This window comes from Eublepharis macularius, chromosome 16, assembly GCF_028583425.1.
Source record: "Eublepharis macularius isolate TG4126 chromosome 16, MPM_Emac_v1.0, whole genome shotgun sequence".
Lineage (NCBI taxonomy): Eukaryota > Metazoa > Chordata > Lepidosauria > Squamata > Eublepharidae > Eublepharis > Eublepharis macularius.
This window is the reverse complement of record NC_072805.1, coordinates 36,606,023-36,628,024: the sequence shown is the minus strand read 5'-3', so window position 1 is coordinate 36,628,024 and position 22,002 is coordinate 36,606,023. Positions and strand designations below refer to the sequence as shown.

The 22,002-nt window shown below is 40.2% G+C and overlaps 1 protein-coding gene across 1 annotated transcript; it reads left to right on the top strand.

Annotated features, from left to right (window-relative positions):
* The first annotated feature begins 1,031 nt into the window (after window positions 1-1,031).
* Window positions 1,032-15,093, top strand: NETO2 (neuropilin and tolloid like 2). The gene is made up of 7 exons (XM_055000655.1): window positions 1,032-1,098; window positions 2,744-2,992; window positions 3,840-3,884; window positions 3,970-4,097; window positions 7,632-7,860; window positions 9,981-10,094; window positions 14,513-15,093. The coding sequence occupies exons 2-7, from the start codon at window positions 2,920-2,922 to the stop codon at window positions 15,091-15,093; spliced, it is 1,170 nt and encodes a 389-aa protein (XP_054856630.1). The 5' UTR covers window positions 1,032-1,098; window positions 2,744-2,919.
* The last annotated feature ends 6,909 nt before the right edge of the window (window positions 15,094-22,002 follow it).

The window sequence follows — 22,002 nt, the reverse complement described above, 5'->3', positions numbered from 1 at the left end:
GACAGAGTAGGTGGTTATGGGGCTAAAGAGTGACCATGGGCTGTCCCTAGAGTATGGACAGGGCAGAAATGTAACAGATGGAGGCTTGTGGATTTTACTACATTTATACATCTGTATTTTTTTCTGTTTTTCTCACCAGTTTTCTTAATAACTATACTGGTGGTGGAAGGCATTGCTGTGGCTCAGAAGACTCAAGGTACAGTACGTGAAATTCGTTGGAGAAAATTGTAATTCGTGTTTGTATGTTCCGAAATTTAAAGTTCTAAACTTTTTTTCTTTCAAATAAATAAATTTGAAAAATAAAATAAGTTGCTCATTTGGAAAAAAACACAATAATTAGTGCGCCTAAAATTTTCACATCCAATTAACCAACTGGTAACACATTCTGAGATAATGTACATCGAATGAAGAAGGAGCTCTGTTCAACGTGTGTTCGTGTCGTGTCGACATTAAAGGGCTTTGCTAATTAATTTTTTTCGCAATTGCTCCCTGAGTAGGAAGCATTTGTGAAAAAGTCACTCTTGAATTTTTGGCTTCCTTCCTTGAGAATAAATTTGCCTTGAATGTTCCATACGATGTGCCTCTGCATTAGATGCCTGTCTGTCTCCCCTCCCCATTTTAAATCTTTGTTGTTTTGGAGAGACAGAGAGAAAGAACAGATTGCTGTTCAACCCCACATAGTTATCCTCTTTCAGGTGAGTTTGACTGTATGTTTTGCACACAGCAATGGCTATGGCTATGTGGTTTTCTTTTCGCCGTGGTTGTTTTTCTCTGGTTTTGCTTCACAACACAACAGTTTGCTTATGCACCCCTTCCTCGTATTGACTAGTTGTTTTTTCTTAATAGATTAATAAGTGCCAGCAGCATTCTTTTGGGCTTGCTGTTCTACGGAGAAAGCTGTTAGTGGTGTATGTTTCTGGGAACAACCATTAATTGTTTGTGTTTTCTTCAAAAAAGGTGGACAGAATATTGGAGGTAACCGTATAGCCTCTTCCCAGTGCAGTGACTGGGTACGAACAAGCAATGGAGGCCACTTTACATCGCCGAATTTCCCTAATTTGTATCCACCCAACCAGGAATGTGTCTTTATTTTAGAAGGTATTAACATCCGTATTTCTCTTTATACTTCTATTGCTGAGGGAATGAATATCCAAAGGTTTAAATTTAAATTAAACACAATATTGCTACATGTGAATAAAATACACTTAGAAAACATTGGCAAACACTTGATTGACTCTTTTAGGCAATGTGCCCAAGAATGGAACACAAGCATTGATTCCATTGCAGCAGACAAAAATTATGATATTTGCTAACCCTGAACTCCATAATGCAGGTATATTCACAGGATAAGCACAGAGCTGGATATCCTGGTAGCTTTAAATCTTGACATTAGTTCAAAAAGGCCTGCGGCCTTTTGTCTTTTCATCTTACTGTTTTTTGGGAGGTTGGTTTCATATTTCTTTATTGTTTGCTAGAGCTTAGAGGAAGGGGACATGTAGATATGAGTTGTAATTTGCCACAGAGCCTGGCATAGGGACTTACCTGATATTGAGTCTCTATACAGTTTGCTAGCACACTTCCTAGTTTAATGCTGTTAAGGAGAACTTGACCTGTTCACTAAGGATGAGTTTCTCTGTAGCGATTAGCCATGGTAGTTAAATAGAAGCCCTTCCTGTAAGCTTTTGAAAGGTACCTGATTTTTGTGTTAAAATACAAAATGCTAGATTAAATGGTACAATCCAGCAAATTGTTCCTTCTGTTTTTATATTCTACCCTTGTTCCCAAAGAAAGAACTCTGTTTGACTGTTGCATTCTCCCCTTTGTTGACTGTTGCAGCATTTGGTTACAAATAAAGTTTGAATTATTCAAGGTGGTTTAAAGATGGAGAGATCCATGTATACCACTGTAAGCTCCTTGGAAAGAGGGCAGGATTAAAAGATTCTAAAGAGATAGATATTATTAAGGCAGCAAATGTAGAATTCAATCCCAGGTGGTATGGTTTTGGCAAAGTGCAGGCAATTTTTTATAAGTGCTTTCATCAGAGAAACATCATGGATATTGCTTTTTTAAAATCAAAATATGAACATAAACATAGCACACTTGAAAATAATTGAGGGAGATTTATGGGAATAAAGTTTACATAAGTTTTTATATCAAGATAGTAATTTATATCAAAATGTGTGTTTTACATGAACCTGCCTTATACTGAATCAGACCGCTGGTCCATCAGTGTTACTATTTGTCTATTCAAACTGGCAGTGGTTTCAAAGATTTCAGAGGGAGGTCTTTCACATCACCTACTGTCTGGTCTTTTTAGTTGGAGATGCCAGGATTTGAGCCTGGGACCTTCTGCATGCTAAGCAAATGCTTTGCTGCTGAGCTGTTGCCCCTCTCCTTTTTTCTTGCTTTCACTTGTAGACATTCTTCCATAACAGTATTTAAATTATTAGTATTGGTCAAACCAAAGTCTCCCTGCTTGAAAATAATTCCATGCCTTATGAATCGAGCCCAGAGGGAAACAAACTTATGACACTTGGGATTGGGTAGCTTTTGTACCATCTTGGTGCACATTCTGTATAACATCTAAACTCTATTAGAGAAGACCTGGCCTTGTGTTACTGCAGCAGTAATTAGCTCCAGACATACTCAGAGAAGCAAAAAATGTCATGTCTTTCCAGAAACTATAGTTTATTCGTTGTTACTGAATGTTATGTTGATCTGGATTGGTTCTACTTTGTCACAGCTGCCCCACGCCAAAGAATAGAGCTCACCTTTGATGAACCGTACTATATCGAGCCCTCCTTTGAATGTCGGTTTGATCACCTGGAGGTTCGAGATGGACCTTTTGGCTTCTCCCCACTTATTGATCGCTACTGTGGTCCAAAAAGTCCTGCCTTAATTAGATCTACAGGGAGGTTTATGTGGATAAAGTTTACATCGGACGAGGAGATAGAAGGAGGGGGATTTAAAGCAAAATATTCATTCATACCAGGTAAAAATGTATTTCTTTCTTCCTTTCTTTGCCTAGTAGAGATTCTCCCAGAATGCAGTTATTGAACTTATTCGTGTTGGTCAAATCAAAGTCTTCTTGATGTATTCTGCTTACAGATGCTTATTCTTGCAGGGACCCATATACATATCCCAAAGCACAATGTTAGATTTAATATCATATTGCTTCTAAGTGCCCTAAGATGAACTCTGTAAATCTGGTTTCTCGCATCAAGCCCAGATTACGTGGTGCCTGGAGGACCTGAATTTAGGCCTTTTTCAGTAGTGGCACCTTGGCTATGTAATGCCCTTCCCCTTGGCATTCACTTGGCTCCTACCTTGCTCTCTTTCAGCACCAGGCCAAAAAGTTTATTTTCACCCAGGCTTTTAATTAACGTATTAATCTTTTAACATTGTTTTTATAGTCAGCTGATGAGACTATTTTTATGCCCTGGAGAGGTTTTTAAGTGTTAACAATGTATGGTATTTTATGTTTTTATTGTGTTTGCTTTGTAAGTTGCCTCAAGCAGCTTCTCTGGAGAGGCAACATAGACATTTTCTAAATAAACAGAGTCACTCTTGTACAAACTGGTTGTATTAAGTGGGAAACATGGGGATAGGAGCCCCCTGCACCTGTAAGATTAGAGTTGTGTAGATGCATCAGCGCATTGGCCACTCCCATTATCAAATCCTTATACAGGTACAGTCGGTTGATGTGTGATAAGAATCTTGTCTTTCCTCTGTTCAACTGTAGCATATATGATGTCATTTTTTGTGCGTTTTAAACCTTGAAATGACTCTTAAATTTTCTTAGTCCTTGTCATTCATTCTCTCTTTCTCCCCTGTTACAGATCCTGACTTTACTTACCTAGGAGGCATTTTAAATCCTATCCCAGGTATCGCTAATATCTTTTGTACGTTTAAGTTTTAAATCGCCCTTACCCATCAGTTTTATGCCATGTTGTATCTTGTCCTCTGTAGACTGCCAGTTTGAGCTCTCTGGAGCTGATGGGATAGTGCGTTCCGGTCAAGTAGAACAGGAAGAGAAAACAAAGCCCGGGCAAGCAGTTGACTGCATATGGACAATTAAGGCTACTCCAAATGCCAAGGTGGGTCCACTGAATCTCTCCGTGTGTAATGGGCTTTACAGCTTATTAGTAGCAGGGAATAGTCATTAGTAATGATTTGCATAGTGTGTCCCATTCACTGAAATTCATTAACTGTTGTTGGTTGAGAGAGCTCAAGATGGATGCTGGTTTATAGAGGGTGTCAGATGCACAATAACTGTGCTGTCTTTTAATGACCCGATGGCCATTCAGCTATTTAAAAGTTATTAGCCATGTATTTGATAGATCCTTCCAGATTGGCTCTAAACTCTATATTTTTTTTCTCCAAGCTCTCATTTCGTTAATAAAATATAAAGGAGAAATGCAGAAGAAACCTGCTCTTTGGTCAAAGAAACCATGCATGGATCTTTCCATGGGGGAGGGGCTGGATCCCAAGGCATCCGACTCCAGTTAAGGCAAACCCCCTAGGATGCATTCGTTGGGTGCCACTGGCCTAGCCTTCTGTGGACATCTGTGATAGAATTCGTTTTGGATTTATTTGAGAAAAGACAAGACTATCACTGCTGGCTAATGTCTACACAATGTCATCTTTCAAATTCAGTGCAGATGGGAAAAGCGATCATGTGTTGGGTTTTATTTTCTGTTACAAGACCAAATTAAAATATTGAACATCTGTATAATCACTGGATACATTGATGATTTGTGCAAGCATTGTAGAATAACTACACTTTCAAAGTGACATTCTGTTGTCAGTTTCAGGTGGGTAGCTGTAAGAGCAAGATTTGAGTCTAATAGCAGTTTAAAGACCGACAAGATTTTCTAGGGTATAAACTTTTGAGAGTCAAGCTTTCTTCGTCAGATATCTGGTGCATGTGCTACTTTAGGGTGCTACTAAACTCACATCTTGCTATTGTTATAATGTCACCACCAGTCTAGATTTGGTCTCGGGTCTAGTCCTTCACATTTTACTCCCTTTTCCAGTGATGGCAAACTATATATTTTCTATGTACATGTGTTGATTTTAAAATATCCGGTAATTTCTGCAGACTATATATTTGTTTCATATCCGGAACTATATAGGGCTGTACCAAGACAGCAGCGTATATGTCAGTTTCTAGGTGGAAAATGTGGGATTTTTTTAGTGCTGAAAATTGTGTAGAATAAGGAAAATCATATACTATACTTGCTTTACAGTTTGAGTGGGGGGAAAGAACTAAAAAGTATAGACATTGCAGATTTTATTCCAAAGGTATGATCAAGTTATTTCCCTCTCTTCATTTATATTTGAAATGTCTGGTGCTTAGTTATAAAGGTCATTGGATCTTGCTGAGAGGCATATCTTCAGCTGCTTGCTATTGAATTAAATTTATGTTCTTAAATTATCTTGTCTGGATAGGATTGTTTGTGGTGTTTCAGAGTTCAAGATTCCAAGGTTGCTAACTGCTGGTGACATGCCTTTCAAATTTTTAGGGCCATATGTGTGAGCATTTTATGGCTAAAGCAGAAATTCATGATAAATCCTGTCTGTAAAATCGTATGTTGGTATACAGCCAGAAAACACCATTGGCATCTATGTATGTGCCTGCAAGCGTGCATATTGACTGAATAGTATTTTCATGTTCAGAACAAAGCCATAGTAGCTGAGAGAACATCGTTTAGGTTCAAATCCTTGTGAAGCACTGTAGGAAGGAACAAGAAGTTCTAGTTTGAGAGGTGTGGCTTTGATTTTTATCATTGTGCTGTGACCCGTCTTGTCCTATAATACTGATACTTGGCATGGCTCGGGTAATGCCAATGGCCACTCATGTGCAATTAGGCTGCCCTTTATTCAAGGACAACTGGGGAGAATGCAAGTCACACCCATCTGTTGAAGTGACAACCGAAAGCCAGTTTGAACTTTAGTGTAAAGAAACAGTACATTCCTAGCCAAGAGGGGAAACTGATTTGGACTGTGATGCAGTGATAATATTGCTGTGTCCTTTTTTCTGTGTCACGGCATTGACAAACATGTAGATTTGTAAATAAGAGCCACCATACATATCCAGAGCATTCTCCCTCCACGTGGAAACTGGCCTTAAAATCCTAGGGTTGGACATTCCCACTGGTACAGCGATATTTCCATTGACAGAGGATAGAGCAGTTTTTGCCAGTTCCCAATGGAGAACTGCATTATCTCCTCAATGGAAGTACTGCTCCACTGGTGAAATGTCACCTTTGGAACCAACCACAGGTTTTCAAGGCCAGGTTCCATGTGGAGGGAGAGTGCACTGGATACTCTCCCACTGATCTTGAGAGTCCTATAACGCCCATGGGCAGAAGAGGGGGGGGCTTAGTGGGCTTCAGCGGAAAGCAGAGAAGTTCCCCTCCACAATGGAGTGAAGCTCCAGCCTCTGCACCGTAACAGAGAAAGGGTAAGCACAACAATATAATGGCTGCAGAAAGATTAGTGAGACGAGGGGGAAAGTTTCCCAAGGCGTGAGGGGTTTGCTTGCTTTTTTGTTCTCCCATGTCAAATACAAGCTTGGCATTGTTTTGTGCTATCCTGTTGGTGCCCTCTGGAGTGAATTCTGGATTTTGGTAGCTTGTTAGGCTGTTGAATCTTGCCTTCAAGCTGGACTGAAGTATTTACTGAAGTTATTTCAGTGCAGACTCATGACCTTTCTCTGAGTCTTTGGATGTGCAAGCACCCCGTAAAACAGAAACCAAGTGGCAATTCCCTGTCCACTTGTACTGCAAGTATACCCCATATAAGGAAATCATTTGTTGATGTTCCTGCCAAGGCAGAAATGCACACTTAGAAATGAGGACTTGATAGAGGGAATTTCATATGAGTGAAGGCTTGCATCCCTTTAGAAAATATAAAATGTTGTGCTTGTCTTGTACCAGTTCCTAATACAGAGTTGTTCTTAAGAGTTGCTACCTTTAATCAAAGAAAAAATTTGGAAGACAGGGAAGGGAAAAACATTCACAACCAAGGAATCTTGCCTGCCAAATAAAATTGTTACATAACTTCCCTACTGGCCTATTATAGTTCCGTGACTAATACACATTTAACTTGCTTGTTTAAGTCAGCAAGCACTGAGAAAATAAACATTGGAAAAATAAGGACTCAGTTATCTTTTATGAGGTTTTGTCAGTTTTTGTCTGGGAAGAACACATGTTTAAAAAGAGATTGATATTGTGATACTATGGAACTATGTTAACTTTTCAGACTGAGAAAGGGGATGGGATGTTATCAGTCAGAAACTGCAATTGTTTCCGCCTGCTTACTGTTTTGGCATATATTTTAATGGCTTATTTTTGTTTTTTATGTTGATAGTTTATGATTTTATGGTATTTTCAAGGTACCTCGCATCAAGCTCCAGATAGGCAGCATCTTAATTCCCTAACTAAATAAATCGGAATATAGAGTTGCTTTCTGTCTGCCTTCTTTATTTTCACTAAGTTGTAAATGTGTGAGTTTAAAAGAATTGGAAGTCAGAATGTCAGTTGTGGCATTCCTTGGTTTTATGCAACTTAACTACTAGCGCACTTTTTAAAAAGGTTTTTTTTTTCCCTTTCCCCTCCGGCAAACAGATTTATTTGAGGTTTCTAGACTACCAAATGGAGCATTCAAATGAATGCAAGAGAAACTTTGTGGCCGTGTATGATGGAAGCAGTTCTATTGAGAACTTGAAAGCAAAGTTTTGCAGCACCGTGGCAAACGATGTGATGCTTCAGACCGGAATTGGGGTGGTACGGATGTGGGCCGATGAAGGCAGTCGACTGAGCAGATTCAGAATGCTCTTCACATCTTTTGTGGATCGTAAGTATCTTATTAAAAAAACAGTTTAGAAACCACAGAACAGCATTGCCAGTGTAGTGTAGTCAGAGGCCGTTTCCACACGGCTTACCTTGTTCCAGAAAACAGCAAAATCTCTCACGAAATCACGCAAGAAGACGTGATAACAGCATCTTCTCGTGAGATTTCGCTCTTTTCCGGAACAAGGTAAGCCGTGTGGAAACGGCCAGAGTCTGAGAGAATCAGGTTCAAATCTCCACTTTACCATGGAACCTTGCTGGATGACCTTGGAACAGTCACTCACTCTAAGCCTAGCCTACCTCACAATGTTGTTGTGATGATAAAATGGAGGAGAAGAGAATTGTCTAAACCACTTTGGGTTCCCATTGGGAAGAAAGGTGGGGGTATAAATAAAGTTAATAAATAAAATTAGCCGGAGCTTAACTATATGGTCTCTGGGATCTGATTGTGTCAGTGTTTTCCTTCAGTATTGAAAAACAGCCACACCAGGGCCTGAAATAGGTTGGGATGAAGGCGTTATGAGGAGGGATACCCTTCTCAGACACCCCATTGTAATTTCCTTGACAGACAGCTCCCCTAAGCTTCGACTAACCATGGTGTAGAGAAAAGAATACAACAGGCTACCTACCTGTTCCCCACTGGTGCTCATTACTGTACTTTTATGGGAGGGGGTATGATTTCTACTGGGGAAATGTCAGGAGGAGGAAGAGCATCACAGCCAACATCTGGGCCTCACCTCAGGTGCATTTTAAAATATCAGCAGATCGGATCTCTCTCATAACCTGTAGATAAATTGGAACACTTTTCAGTTTAGCCCTCGGAAGAGAGGTGTCAGAATCAGATAAGAAATGCTTACAGCCACTGTGTGTGCAATTTTAGCATACTATTTTAGGGTAATTTCAGACTCTGTGAAGTGTGTCATGATTTGGGGGGGCAAAGGCTTTTCTTATCCAGCGAGAGATTCATCAGCTGGAAATTATAGAGGAGGAATCGCTGGAAAGATTTGGCTGTCACTTGCCGTACCTTCCCTGGCTATAAACCAGTTGCAGTTCTGTGACGTTGTGTACTGTGTGTACAGAAAGGCTTTTATCCTGTGTATTTTAAAAATACTGTAGCTTCAATGAGGGCAGAGCTGTATCCTAAATCATAGATGAAACTTTCAGGATATGCTGTATAAGGAAAACTGGGTTTGTTTTTTATAGGCCAGGAATTTAAAACTGGAAGACTCTGAAATGATGGTTGGCCATTTTGATCTAAACCTACTCACCTGCACGCTCTCTTAGAATAAGTACACACCTCTGAATGTGTTGGTGCTATTCACAGTCCTTTCAGAACAAAGCTTCACTGTTAAGAATAGATGGAAATAGCAGTCTAATTAAAAGTCAAATGGCTTTTTAGTTGGATACAAATAGAGCCATTGCAGTGCAGTAGTTAGACTAGAATCTGAGAACTCCATGTCCAAATGAAGCCCGTTGTGAAGCTCGCCGTGTGTCCTTGGGCCAGTTGGTCTTCCCTACCTCATAGGATTGTTGTGAGGATAAAATGAGGACGAGAGAACCGTGCAATTATGCTCTGAGTTATTTGGAGGAAAGGCAAGATAAAAAGGTGCTAGAGAGATAATGCATTTTCCATTAGGTTAGTGACTTTAATTATCAGATTACTGTATTTTCAGTTTTGTGCACTTGCACTCCGTGTGTGTGTGTGTGTGTGTGTGTGTAAGTGTAAATAAAGAAGGCTCACAATATAGAAATTTTTAAAACATACCACATAGCTAAAAGCATTATCCAGCTAAGTAATTAACCAGCCTGGAGAGAGGATATGGCTATATTACTGCTTGTTTAATTTACTGTAAATATCCCTTAAAAGAAAAAGCTGCCCAAATAGCATAAGTGGAGGGTGGGGGGACTCAGCGCTGGTACGATGCTTTGAATGCTTGTAATATTAACGATGAAGCCACAGGCATGAGAGATATTCTGAATATGCCCCACTGTAGCATTCAGCAGTCTCCTTCAGACTTAGATTTCTGCATCAAAGTATGAAGCAATTACGTACTGAAGGTGTATTTCAAAAAGTTTGGGCGGCTCATAACATTTCCTTTCTCTCCCCCGCCCCTCTCCTTTCAGCTCCCTGCTCAGGCAGTACCTACTTTTGCCATAGCAACATGTGCATCAATAATTCTCTTGTCTGCAACGGCATTCAGAACTGTGCATATCCTTGGGATGAAAACCATTGCAAAGGTGAGTGCAGTGCAGTGTAGTAGTTAACCCAGGACCTTCAGCTCGTTTGTGCCTAAGGACACTTGTTCTCTTCAGAGCTCCAGAGACTGTGAGCCAAACACTGTCTCTTCCCCAGCACCCAAGAGATCTGTCTACCGATCTGTAAGATAGCAAAGTGTATGATAGAAGCTTGAAGCAGAAACCTGTTGTTTATTTCATGTATATGGCTTCTGAATTTGAACTGAAGTATCACCAAAGCTCCAGGAGAAGGGAGGCAGTCAGTTGCTAAATTGCTTTTCCCCCAAAAGTGCAACAAGCCATCTCTGTGATAACTGGACCATGAGTAGTGGGAGAGTCACAGACACTAGGTGGAGCCTTAGAATGGCAATGCAGAAGGGAAGCTGGGAGAACATGCCATCTTGGAAGATAATGCCTAAAATGCCCAGTTGGTAGCAGAATTCCTAAGGAATTGAGAGAACAACCCCTCTGAGCTGGAGGGGTGTTGCATCATCAAGTGGAGGCGTGGGATGGTGCCTAGGTGCCTTGGAAGGCCAAACAGAATGGCGCTTGAGGGTCATCGGGGCCATTCCACCACAGTACAGCTAGCATTAATCAAAATGTTGCTCTAGGTAACAGTTTTGGTTCTTCCGCCTATATTCTTTCAGTTCAGAAGAGCAGCCTCACATCAGCAAGTGCAGTGGCTTAAACTATGTGCTGTCTTTCTAGGTACAGAATGAAGTGTTGAAAATAAATTATCCTTTGTATTTTAGCTGTAAATATGAACATAGTTCTAAGGGTTATACCCAAGAGATGACAATTTTAGTGTTTTCTCTCCTGAATATCTTATCTAATTCATAGTTGTAGCTCTTGTCACTATTCAAAGTAATGACCTTTTCTTTCTGAACTTGTGTGGTTTTCCGCCTCTTTAAGCAGCTATATGGAGAAAATTGCTGTAATCTTGTAGTGCCATCTTGTGTGTTTTCAAATGAAGTACTGTAAGATCTCTTTGTGATTCTTTTCTGCAGCCATTAACTCTCAGTGCCTGAGGTGTGGCAAACATCATCCTATAATCTATTAATCAAAGCAAATATAATTTGTGGATTTGTCTTGCTTTCATTAATCATTCGTCTTCGAGAGATGTCATGTCTCCTAGACCTTACAGCGTTAGAATATAAAGATTGGTGCAGTAGGATCTGAAGTTTTCAGAAGAGCAAGTAGTTCAGGACAGAGATCAGTTTAAATTGCTTTGAACTAGGAGGAAGGGAATTAGTAGGGCTGTCACTGTAACAAAATCTTAGTTGATTAATCAAATGAGTTGATTGATCAAATGGCCAGTAGGTTAAACCTGGTCTCATATGAATAGTACAATTGCTCAGAGACATGCTTTGTTTTAAGATGATGCCTGTGTTTTGCAGCAAAGAGCATCTTAGAAACTGTTCATCTGAGAGAGGAAGAGGAGGAGGAATGCCTCTTCCAAGATGGCACTCAGAGCCAAGCTACAAGTGACGAATGACACTTGCCTGGCAAGTGAACAGACTCACGTGTATTCCTCCCTGTTCACTTGCCATTCACTTGCGCTCCACTTGATCAAGTGGAGAGCAAGTGAATGGCAAGTGAACAGGAATGAATCTGTTCACTTGCCAGGCAAGTGTAACTCGTCACTTGTAGCTTGGCTCTCTGTCATCTGCAATTTTTACCCGCATTATTTACGTTAAAGCAACTTTTAAAATGTGTTGCCCAGTTTAATAAGAGACTCCTTTTTAAGTCAACCAAATACAGCATGGATCCATTTTTGAACACTTGCTCCCTTCTGATTTCTCTCCTCCTCCTTTCTTCTTCTTCTAAGTTTGCCCCATCCCACTGTCAGCCATCTATATAGCACATGAATGTTTGCTGTAGTATCCTCTCTTTCTTGGGGATCTTATGCCCTCCATGTGGTTTGTGTCTCATGTAGAAGAACCAGTGGATCAAACCAATCAATCCAATAGTTACTGAAGTTCAGAAGTTAGTGTGTGGCACATCTTGTGTTATTTTCTTGTAAAAAAAAACCGCAGGAATTCTCTCTCCAGTCCTCATCTGTATGTAAAGCTATGTGAGCATGTAATAAGAGCACTGTCATTCACCCATCTGACTCAAAAGAGGTCTGAAAGAGATCTGCTATATGTTGGGCCTTCTCCTAGCTAGAAGTGTATACTGTAATTACCATGTTGTAATACTGCTCCAGGGTGTTGCTTTCAATGTACATCTGTAGGCCATTAGCTGAGCTGGGAGGTCAAACTAATAAATTATTCAGTCATTCAGTGTTTTTATTTACCGCTAATGAGATCTAAAGTGGCTGTTTATCACATTAGATACACAGCCATCATATTTCCAGGTTTAAAAAGAGATGTGTCTAGGGAGTAAATATGTTGTGTCTCTTTGCAAAGACATTCAAGGTGTCTCTTCATAAGCACAACTTGAAAATACACTGTGGCTGTAATCAGATGTTGGTTAACTGCAGTGAAGAAAAAATGTTCTTGTTGCTAGACTTCTGTGTGCACTTCAGTCTTACTCCTCCTTTCTTAAATTGAGAGTTGTAAGTTAACCAGTCCAATTCCCCCACCACTAAGCAGGTCCTAAACCAAGTTTTAATGCAGGCTTAGTTTCTCTCCCCTCTCCCTACCACAAAACAGGATTTTAACTGCCACTAATCCACCCACCTGCTTTCCTATATCACAAGTAATCAAAGTTAATTTTTATTGTGATTCTCTTCATGAGAAGGGAGGAGCAAAATCCAGCAACATGCCAGATTCATATATATTTTTACTTCTCAAAAGTTGAGTACAGCATCTGAATGCAACCAGATGGTTGGTTCATCTCTGTCTTTTCTAGAAACTATTGTAATAAAATTAAGTAGAACATAGTGTGCAAGTCAACAACCCTCTAAAATCTGTTTAAGTGAAAGAGATCTAAGGTTTTCAGTGTAAAGCTTCCTTTGACAATACCATCTAGGGATAGATATTTTTGGGCTAGCTATGCAGCCTGTGTGATCAACTGTAAGTTTGCTGTTGGTACCACCAAACTAGATGATATTCCAGGAGGAGCCTTCAGTGTAACCGTACCATATTCTGGAAGGGAGTTATTGGCCTACAACCATCTTGGTGTGTTGTGGTCACAGTGAGTTTGTCTGCTCTGCTCTTTAGAAATATCATGGATTGTTCACTGCTAGAGAGTTTTCTGAAGCCTTTGAGCTTGTGGATGGATGTGTGTGATTTACAAATTTTATTTAAGCTATAAACAGTAAGCATAAAAGATAAAAAAAACACAACAATCTAAAAAACCCCACACTGACAATACATATAAACATAAAATAACAAACAAGACAAGCAGCTAATAATAATAAAAAGAGAATACAGTTTAGAAAGATAAGAAAAAGACAAAGACAAAAAACTAAACTACAAACTGAGTTCCGATTTTCTCCGCAACAACTATATATCATTTTCAGTCTTGCCTATCCTGTTAAACATAAGATCCCTCTCTTCTTTTTTCTTTTCTTTTTGGACTTAATTTTTTTTTATTCAAGCCCTCTTTTTTCTATTGTTCATGATTCTTAATCCATAAATCCCGCTACCATCTAATCATTATTATCTATTTCATGTAAACAGTCTATAAACGGTTTCTATTCAGCCAGAAATGTAGATTATGTCTTTTCTCTAACCAGTGAAGTAAGTTTTGCTATTGACGCAAACTCCAAAACTTTTATCCACCATTGTAGGCAGTTTATCCACCATTGTAGGCAGTGTTGGAGTTTTCCATTTTTGTGCATACAATTGTCTTGCTACTGTGATCAAATATAAGAACGAAGTTCCAAAACTTCTTTCCAGCTGGCTGTCCGTCATTCCCCACAAAAAAAGTCTCTGGTTTCAACTGGATTTTAATATTCAAAATCTTCTGAACTGAAGATGAAGCCTATTATATTCTGAATACCCTCCTGTCACACATCTGCTTCTGACCTTGTTTCTTCCTCTTCCAGTGAACAAACTCCATTCCTTTGTATTTGTTCAATTGCAGGCTTTTATAGAAGAGCATAACTTTGTTCTACATGTAGCTGATGCAGAAAAATGTTTGCGTTGGATGCAGTCCTCTTGTGGGGCTCTTTCTGTAGAAACAGTGTTCTGTGGCAGTCCGTGAGGGTCTCCCCACCACCACAAAAGCATCCACTGTATTTAATCACTTAATCGAATGAGAGAATTTTTCCCCTTTGTGGATTAATCAGTGCTGATGCCAAATCATACTAAATGTCACACACACAACCACTTGTGCAGAGTAGGGAGAATTTTAAATTTTCTTTACAAAATTATGGAAGCAGTGTTTTAAAATCATCCTGCTCTGGTAAATGGCGTTCTAACCATGTGCTTAACATGAGAGGCTTAAAATTGCTTGCCCTCTTCTCTTTGTAGAAAAGAAGAGAACGGGACTGTTCGAGCAAATCACCAAAACCCATGGAACAATAATCGGGATTACTTCAGGAGTCGTCTTGGTTCTTCTCATCATTTCCATCCTGGTGCAGGTCAAGCAGCCGAGGAAGAAGGTCATGGCTTGCAAAACCACTTTCAACAAAACGGGCTTCCAGGAGGTGTTCGATCCGCCTCATTACGAACTCTTCTCGTTGAGAGACAAAGAGATTTCCGCCGACTTGGCTGACCTGTCTGAAGAACTTGAAAACTACCAGAAAATGAGGCGCTCTTCGACGGCTTCAAGATGTATTCACGACCACCACTGTGGCTCCCAAGCTGCTACTGTAAAGCAAAGCAGGACCAACCTCAGTTCGATGGAACTTCCTTTCCGCAATGATTTTGCACAGCCTCAGCCCATGAAGACCTTTAATAGCACCTTCAAAAAAAGTAGTTACACGTTCAAACAGGCTCACGAGTGCCCGGAACAGGTCATAGAAGACAGGGTGATGGAAGAGATTCCGTGTGAAATCTATGTGCGGGGTCGAGAAGATGCAGCACAGGGTTCCTTATCCATTGACTTCTAGTCGAAATGAGTGTATGTAAATATTATACAGATACATGTGTATATAAATATATATATATATAAAGTTATAATTTCCTTGTACATAAATGTACCATATGGGATTTGATGGAGAAATTGAGTATTCACTTTCTTTTAAGTTTCATTTATCTTTGCGCCCCTAAAGGAAGGTTCTTCATAGAGCAAATTTCTTCCCTTGAAACGCCCGTCTGGTTGAAAAACAAAACAGGTTTTGCATGGGACATCTCTTACTTCATGTTTGAAGGAAAACCCACAAATGTGAAACAATCACTGCCTACAATATTCTTTCTACTTTCCTTTGGTTACATTTTCTTCCTTCAGGTACTTGGTTTTCAATTCAAAACTTTAATTACTTCAGTAATAAAAATAAGTGGGTCCAGCACCACACAGTCTAACATCCAAGTGTTTCTTCTGTTTGTCCAATTGTAGCTTAGAGTTACTGTGTTAAGGGCCAATTAAGGCCCAAATGAGTTACACTGAGTCCGTCTGGTTCATCCTGACTGATTTTATATTGCTGTGTCATTGACTGCTTGTACACTTGACTGCTTGTACACTTGCTTCTAAGGTTCTTCGGGCCAGCAGATAAGCAGTGTCCTGGCTGGTGACATTGTAGGAACCTTTATACCAGCACCGATATTCAGGATTAATTCAAGATCTGTGTTCTTGCCAAAAAAAAAAAAAAGGGGGTGTGTGTTTTTAATGGTGGGGTTGGCCTTTTAAATCTTTGTTTCGTCTTGGAATGCATTCCCTTGTGGAACAGAGGCTTTTGATAGACAATAATCAGTGGATGGATTCAACATGAAATTGCTGAATGTGCCGACGTCTTCTAGTTGTGTTACTCCTTGTGACAGCACTCTCTGAATTGTTTGTTACCATATGGTGCTGGTTGTACAAGCAAATATCGCTGCAACACCTGGGTCGAGCAGTTATCGAAAGCTTCAGTGCTTCTTTCGCAGCGTGTATTTTCTTCTTCCAACAATACTTCAGGGATTTTTTTTAAAACAAACTGTAGGCAAATTCTGCCATATTCCACACAGTGCAAGCCATGATTGTTGCAGCTTCTTAACTGTGAAAGGACTGTTGACCCATGTTTTCCAGAGTCTTTCAGAAGAGTTGTTAATCAGTGTCTGACAGTGGTCTTGTTTTTTAAAGCTTTTCCTACAGATGTCATGGTTAGAATCAATTTTTCTCCTGGGGTCGATGAACAGTGCACATTCCTTTCTCCGAGTGTTCTAAGAATACCAGCTGTTATGGATGGCCCAGATGAACTGAGGCTAAGAGGGGCATTTTTAAAAAACTGTATGTTACATAAAACGCTATTAAGTTGGTTGTGGGTCATCTGAATACCTGTCGACAATCCAGATGCCGTCAGAAGTATTTTTTTTCTGCTTTCATGGTTTGCTTGTTTGTTTCTTGGCAAGATTCTGTACGATTTAAACTTCTTCAAGGAAGTGTCACTCATTGTCCACCATGATACTTTTGGAACCATGGTCTATTCTGCAGTGGCACTATACCAAACTAGGCAGGGCTCACGTTCAGAGATTCTGGGGTATTCTGGCTTCCCAGAGCTCCATTCGGAGACAAGAAGTGTAACCGTGCTATTATTTATTGCCAGTAGTGGTCATAATCCAACACATAAAATTGGCTCCCAGCTAACGCAAATCATCAAAACCCAGATTGTATACTGTAGAAACTGTAACATGAGGCATGCTTATTTTATTTTCCTTACAAGCCTCTACCCCAGTAGTGCTAGCACTGGCTGCTCTTGCCTCAGTCCACTCAAGAGTCTCTCTACCCGAGACATCTTACGTGGGGATGCTCAAGTGTATTGAGATGCAATGTTAGCCTGAAAGTGTAGTTTAAAAACAGAGCCAAAGGCTCTGTCAATTTCACCTCTCTACAAGAAAGTAGTTTTAAAAGACAAAGCTGGCAGAGATCACTCCTCAGAGAGTTTGTTAATTTCATCTTCACCTCCCTGAAGGGGAGGTGAAATTGACAAGAGCCTTAGGGTAGATGAAGATGAAATTAACAAATTCTCTCAGGAGCGCTCTCTGCGGGCTCTGTTTTTTAAAACTACCCTGGTGCAGAGAGGTGAAATTGACAGAGCCTTCCAGGAGGCGCTCTAGAGCCAAACGTCCTCTTCCACCAGAAAAAGTTTGTTGACTCTTTGTCTGGCCCTGAGGTTTAAATTCTTTTAACTATTGCCTCCATATTTTTTATGATCAAATGATTTACAAGACAGAACTCTCATTTTTTTTTGTATTTCTTTCATATAGCTTCATGATATATGCCCTGTAATAGTACACCACTCAAGCATCTGTCTGTTCAGCAATCTGGTTTTCACTGTACATGCCAACAGCTACAAACTGTGTTGTTGCGACTTGTGAAGAATAACTAATTTCTTTACCAGTTAGCCTTTTTGAAATTCACGAGTTTCTGAAGCTTTCTTGGTTTACTTGTTTGTTTTTCACTAAATGTGACCTTACAACTCTGAGCCCCTGGGCAATACCCTGTACTAAAAAATGTATATAAAAGAAACTTACAAACTGTTTGTTTGTACTGTTTGCCGTTGAACTGGAAGATGATTGCATTTCAAGTGTTTTAGTCTAAAGACTACTGGGAAGTCTTTTCAAAACTCAGTTTGTATTTAAAGGAGCATTAGCAAGCTAGGGAAGCGGGTTAACCTGTAGTTTTCTCTGTCACGTGCAAACGCATCCATCTCTCTCAGAACTGTTAATTGCTCTGTGATGGAAAACAGCCAGGTACCTCAGTTTCCCCAGTGGAACATGTAGCAAATTGGAGGAGGGGGAAGGGGATTAAAGTCAGGGGAAGAGAAGAGATGCACCCTCTGTGTGCTACAACTCCAACCTACTTTGGGGACCCCATGGTTGATCTTTATCATTTCTTTAAAAATGTGTGGAATCCTCTTCATGGGAACAAGTCTCTACCAAATATTCTAGCTTTGTATTTTGTGTCTTGGAGATGAACCAAACATACACCAGGAGTTCTGAAGAACAGGGACAGGGGGGCTCAGAAATTAAGTTTTAAAAATTGCTGGGAGTGCCGATCACAGAACTCCCAGCGCAAACCTGGTCCCGAGATCTACCAAAGGAAATGCTGTCTGTGCTCTTTCCTTCTGCTTGAGTTGCCTCTACCCGCAACTGAATTTCAGTTGCCTAGCAGGAGCGTGAATTACATGTTCCCTACCTGTTTGCTTTTTTCATTTGAACAAGTTGAAGCTCTCAGTCAAGGCCATGGGCCCAGAAAGTAACACATCTACAGTCCCAGTAAGAACAATGCAATCCAAGTTAATTGACTTGGTTCGGAGAAGAGTAAGGGAGGAAATGTGCAAAAGAGGATGTCGTGAACATGACAGAATGGAAACAGCAAAGAATTTGCAACCATCTCAGCTAAAGCAGTTGTCATTTTCAATAATGCCTTTCACACGGTGCCACCTCATTTTGATGCAGTAAATAGAAATGGATGATTTGGCATCTTTCGGAACAGTGAAACCGGAGGCTGAAGAATCCCGCACCATGTGCCAAACCATCCTCGTCTGTGAGAAGCTATGTTCAATATTCGAATAGACTTGTGTTTTGCACTTGCGATATTTATTGTATCCATTATAAAGAACTAACCGATGAAAGAGGGAGAAATGAGAGATGGCAAAGTATTGGGGGGGGGAGCTCTTTTCAAAACCATCACACTTGTATTCTTTTATTTCGCTTTTAGCTAGCGTTTAACCCAAAATGCAGTTGTTACTGTTTTTATAAACCCTTTTTGACGACATGAAGGCAGGCCAGCAAGGAGCAAAAGGCTTTGAGAGTTGTGTACTCTTAATGTTTATATGGCATTTTCAGGCGTGCTTGAAAATGAAAAGATGGATGTGGATTGTGCACTGGTCTGGAATGGGGGAAAAATGTGTATTGCTGTGCTTAATGAAGGGACAGGGAGTGTCCTGAGGGGCAGCCACCTTCTCCATCACTGAATCTTTGAGGTCTGTGCATCATCAACTGGTGGACCATTAGTCATCTTCTCAACCCTTCCTCCAGCCTGAAAACGAGAGTAGCTTCACTAGCTTGATCTTCAGATATCTCAGCTTGCCCTCCTCGATGTGTTAAATAGCTTCAACTTCATTCATTTGGACAGTCGGCATTTATTGCTTTTTACAAGAGGCTCAATCACTTGTCAAACAGGTCGCCGGAGCATGTTTCACATGGTGTAAAATGGGCAAAGATAGTACGTTTAGGAGGAGAAGCATCAGGCACGCTGCAGTGGGAAAAAAATGTACACGTTATTAAGAAAGCGCAGTATATTTCCAGCAATTTAAATTCTTCCTTGGGGACGTTTTCTTTCAGAAGAGGACGGGGATTGTCTTCCCACTTTTTTTGTCTTTTTAAGAACTCTTGAAAGTAATTTGTGTTGGAGGCAGTCCTGGCTATCTCATTCAGCGGCTGTGTTGGGAGGAAATTCCAAGTGCCACGTACTTGGTCAGCGTGCACAGGAAAACGTTTAATCAAGAAATCCATTCTGAATCTGTTGACAGGAATGTTAATGCAGCAAAATCCTTTGTGTCTTAATGTATCTTGATCCGTTACTGAGATGTAATCAGTGGTCTGGAACTTTTCAAGGGGAAGACTGAGAGCCAAGCTACAAGTGACGCCTGACACAGGTTGGACACTTGTCAGCTTCCCTCAAGTTTTGATGGGAAATGTAGGCGTCCTGGTTTTACAGCTTGGCTCTCCATTACAGCTGCAAGACCAGGATGCCTACATTTCCCATCAAAACTTGAGGGAAGATGACAAGTGTCCAACCTGTGTCAGGCATCACTTGTAGTTTGGCTCTCACTCCTCTCCAAAGGTGCTTTTCCCCCAGTGAACATGATGAAACAATGTGGAATTACACCTGATTCTGCCCTTCTCTGCCAGCTCTTGACTTATATACAGTAGATGGTTTAGACTCTGGATTACTGGCAGCAAAGAACTGGTCTTGGCACCAAGACGTGGGGAAAGAGAGGAGCTAACAAAAATGGAAGCTTGACGGCAACAGCATTCTGGGCCAGGCTTTTAGAATCCCACAGAATGTAACCTTCCATCTGTAACTTTACTGCTGTGCTAGAAAAGAAAGAAATCCAATAAAGCAAACAGATGTAGCTTTGCTTGCACTTAGTGGAGAAATCAAAACCTGTGCAAGCTATTTTTAGCTATTTCCTTCACTTTTACTGAGAACAGGCTTTGGAAAACTCTTGATGAGTATATAAGCCAGCTGTGAAAAGAATCAGTAGGCGGCTAGGCTTAAAGTAGCTTGGGCTTTGTTTGAGAACAATTGCTTCTAAACTTTTTCATGCCGTTCTAAAGTTATGGGCTTTCCCCTAGTTTTAGGGTAGGATTGTCTCTTTCCTCTCCCAAAGAATCAAAAAGTAATAAAATAAGACTAGAATAACCAGAAACTGAACGGGAATGCTGTTAAATCCAACTGAGAGCTATAACATTTAGTATGTGTCCCCTTCTAAATGAAAACTGGGCAAACTTTTTACCATGGCTTCCCTTTGTAGAAGCATGTATCCAGTCTTAATGTGTGCCAAGAGAAAATTCACCAGTTAAATTAGTTTGTGAAGGCACTAGAGGTCTTTCCCCCTCCCCACCGCAAATGTTGACTGTTGAGATATCTACAGTGGCAGAGACAAATAAGCCAAAGGAAGCTAGTTGGGTCAGTAAGGGTTTGGCTTGCCTGGAAAACTTAAGGGTCTACAGCATAGAGGGGAAAGTGGATAACGATTGGTAAGATTTGTACCCCATCCTTTTCCTTAAAAAGCATTCTGGTTACCTTAGAACTAGCATTGCACTAAAACAAAAATATCTAATTAAACCATAAAATCAAGAATAAAAAATAGCAATCAGAAAACACACCAGCCTACCATAACAAAAATCTTAACACCACCAGCAAAATTAAAATGATAGTCACTTACGCAAATCTTATTGATTTCAGTGGGCTTAGGAGTAACTCTGCTTAGGATTTCACTGTAAAAGTCAAAGGAAATATGACGAGGGTTGGATGGATTTTGGTATTCTCCCCACAGTTAACTAGTGAAAAATCAAACAGTTAATCAGGTGTTTTTTTTTAAAAAAAAAGTCTTCTGTTAGCTTGCTAGTCTGATACAAAACTCAAGAATTTCCACCAACCAAATTAAAAAACACACAGTTTTATCAGTTTGGACACTGCTCCATGGATGTAGGGTATAAATCAACAAGTGTGTCTGCGTTTTTGTTTTAAAAAACCAATTTAGCAAAGAGCCTCACTCTATTTAAATTTTAGAGCCATTGCAACTGCAATAGCTTTGGCTTTCTTAGCTAAGCGAGCTGCGATAAAAGGTCTCATCATAAGATATAGTCAACTGTTCAGTATCTTCTTAAATGAGCAAGAGTGGCCATCAAATCTTCTAAGAATAATGAGCAGAAATCTCCCCGTGATCTGGCTGTGGTTTCATTAGATAACGCTAATCTAGAGAGTTTGGGAGATAATTATCAGCCAAACAGCAAAGCTGGGTGATCGTTGCTTCACCAACCTCTCATCTTCTTTTTCAAAGAAACTTTACCCTGTTGGCCTTCAAGGTTTTCACCAAGGCACTGGTTTCCCAGACTGCCGAGCAAAGGTACTTTGAAAAGAATATTGTACTAGAGGATTTTTTCTTGACTCTAGACGCTTGTAATTTCTTTATGTTTTGTTGGGTGACAGCTGTGGCAGCACTTCCATTTGGAGAGAGAGTAAAGCCACTTTGTACAGTCTGCAGTCTTGAGAGGCAAGAATACTCAGTGTGTCTGAGAGCATGCTTTTTTAGTCGGGGTTGTGTAGGCTCAGAAGGAACCGTACACTCCAAATCCTTTGTAGCTTG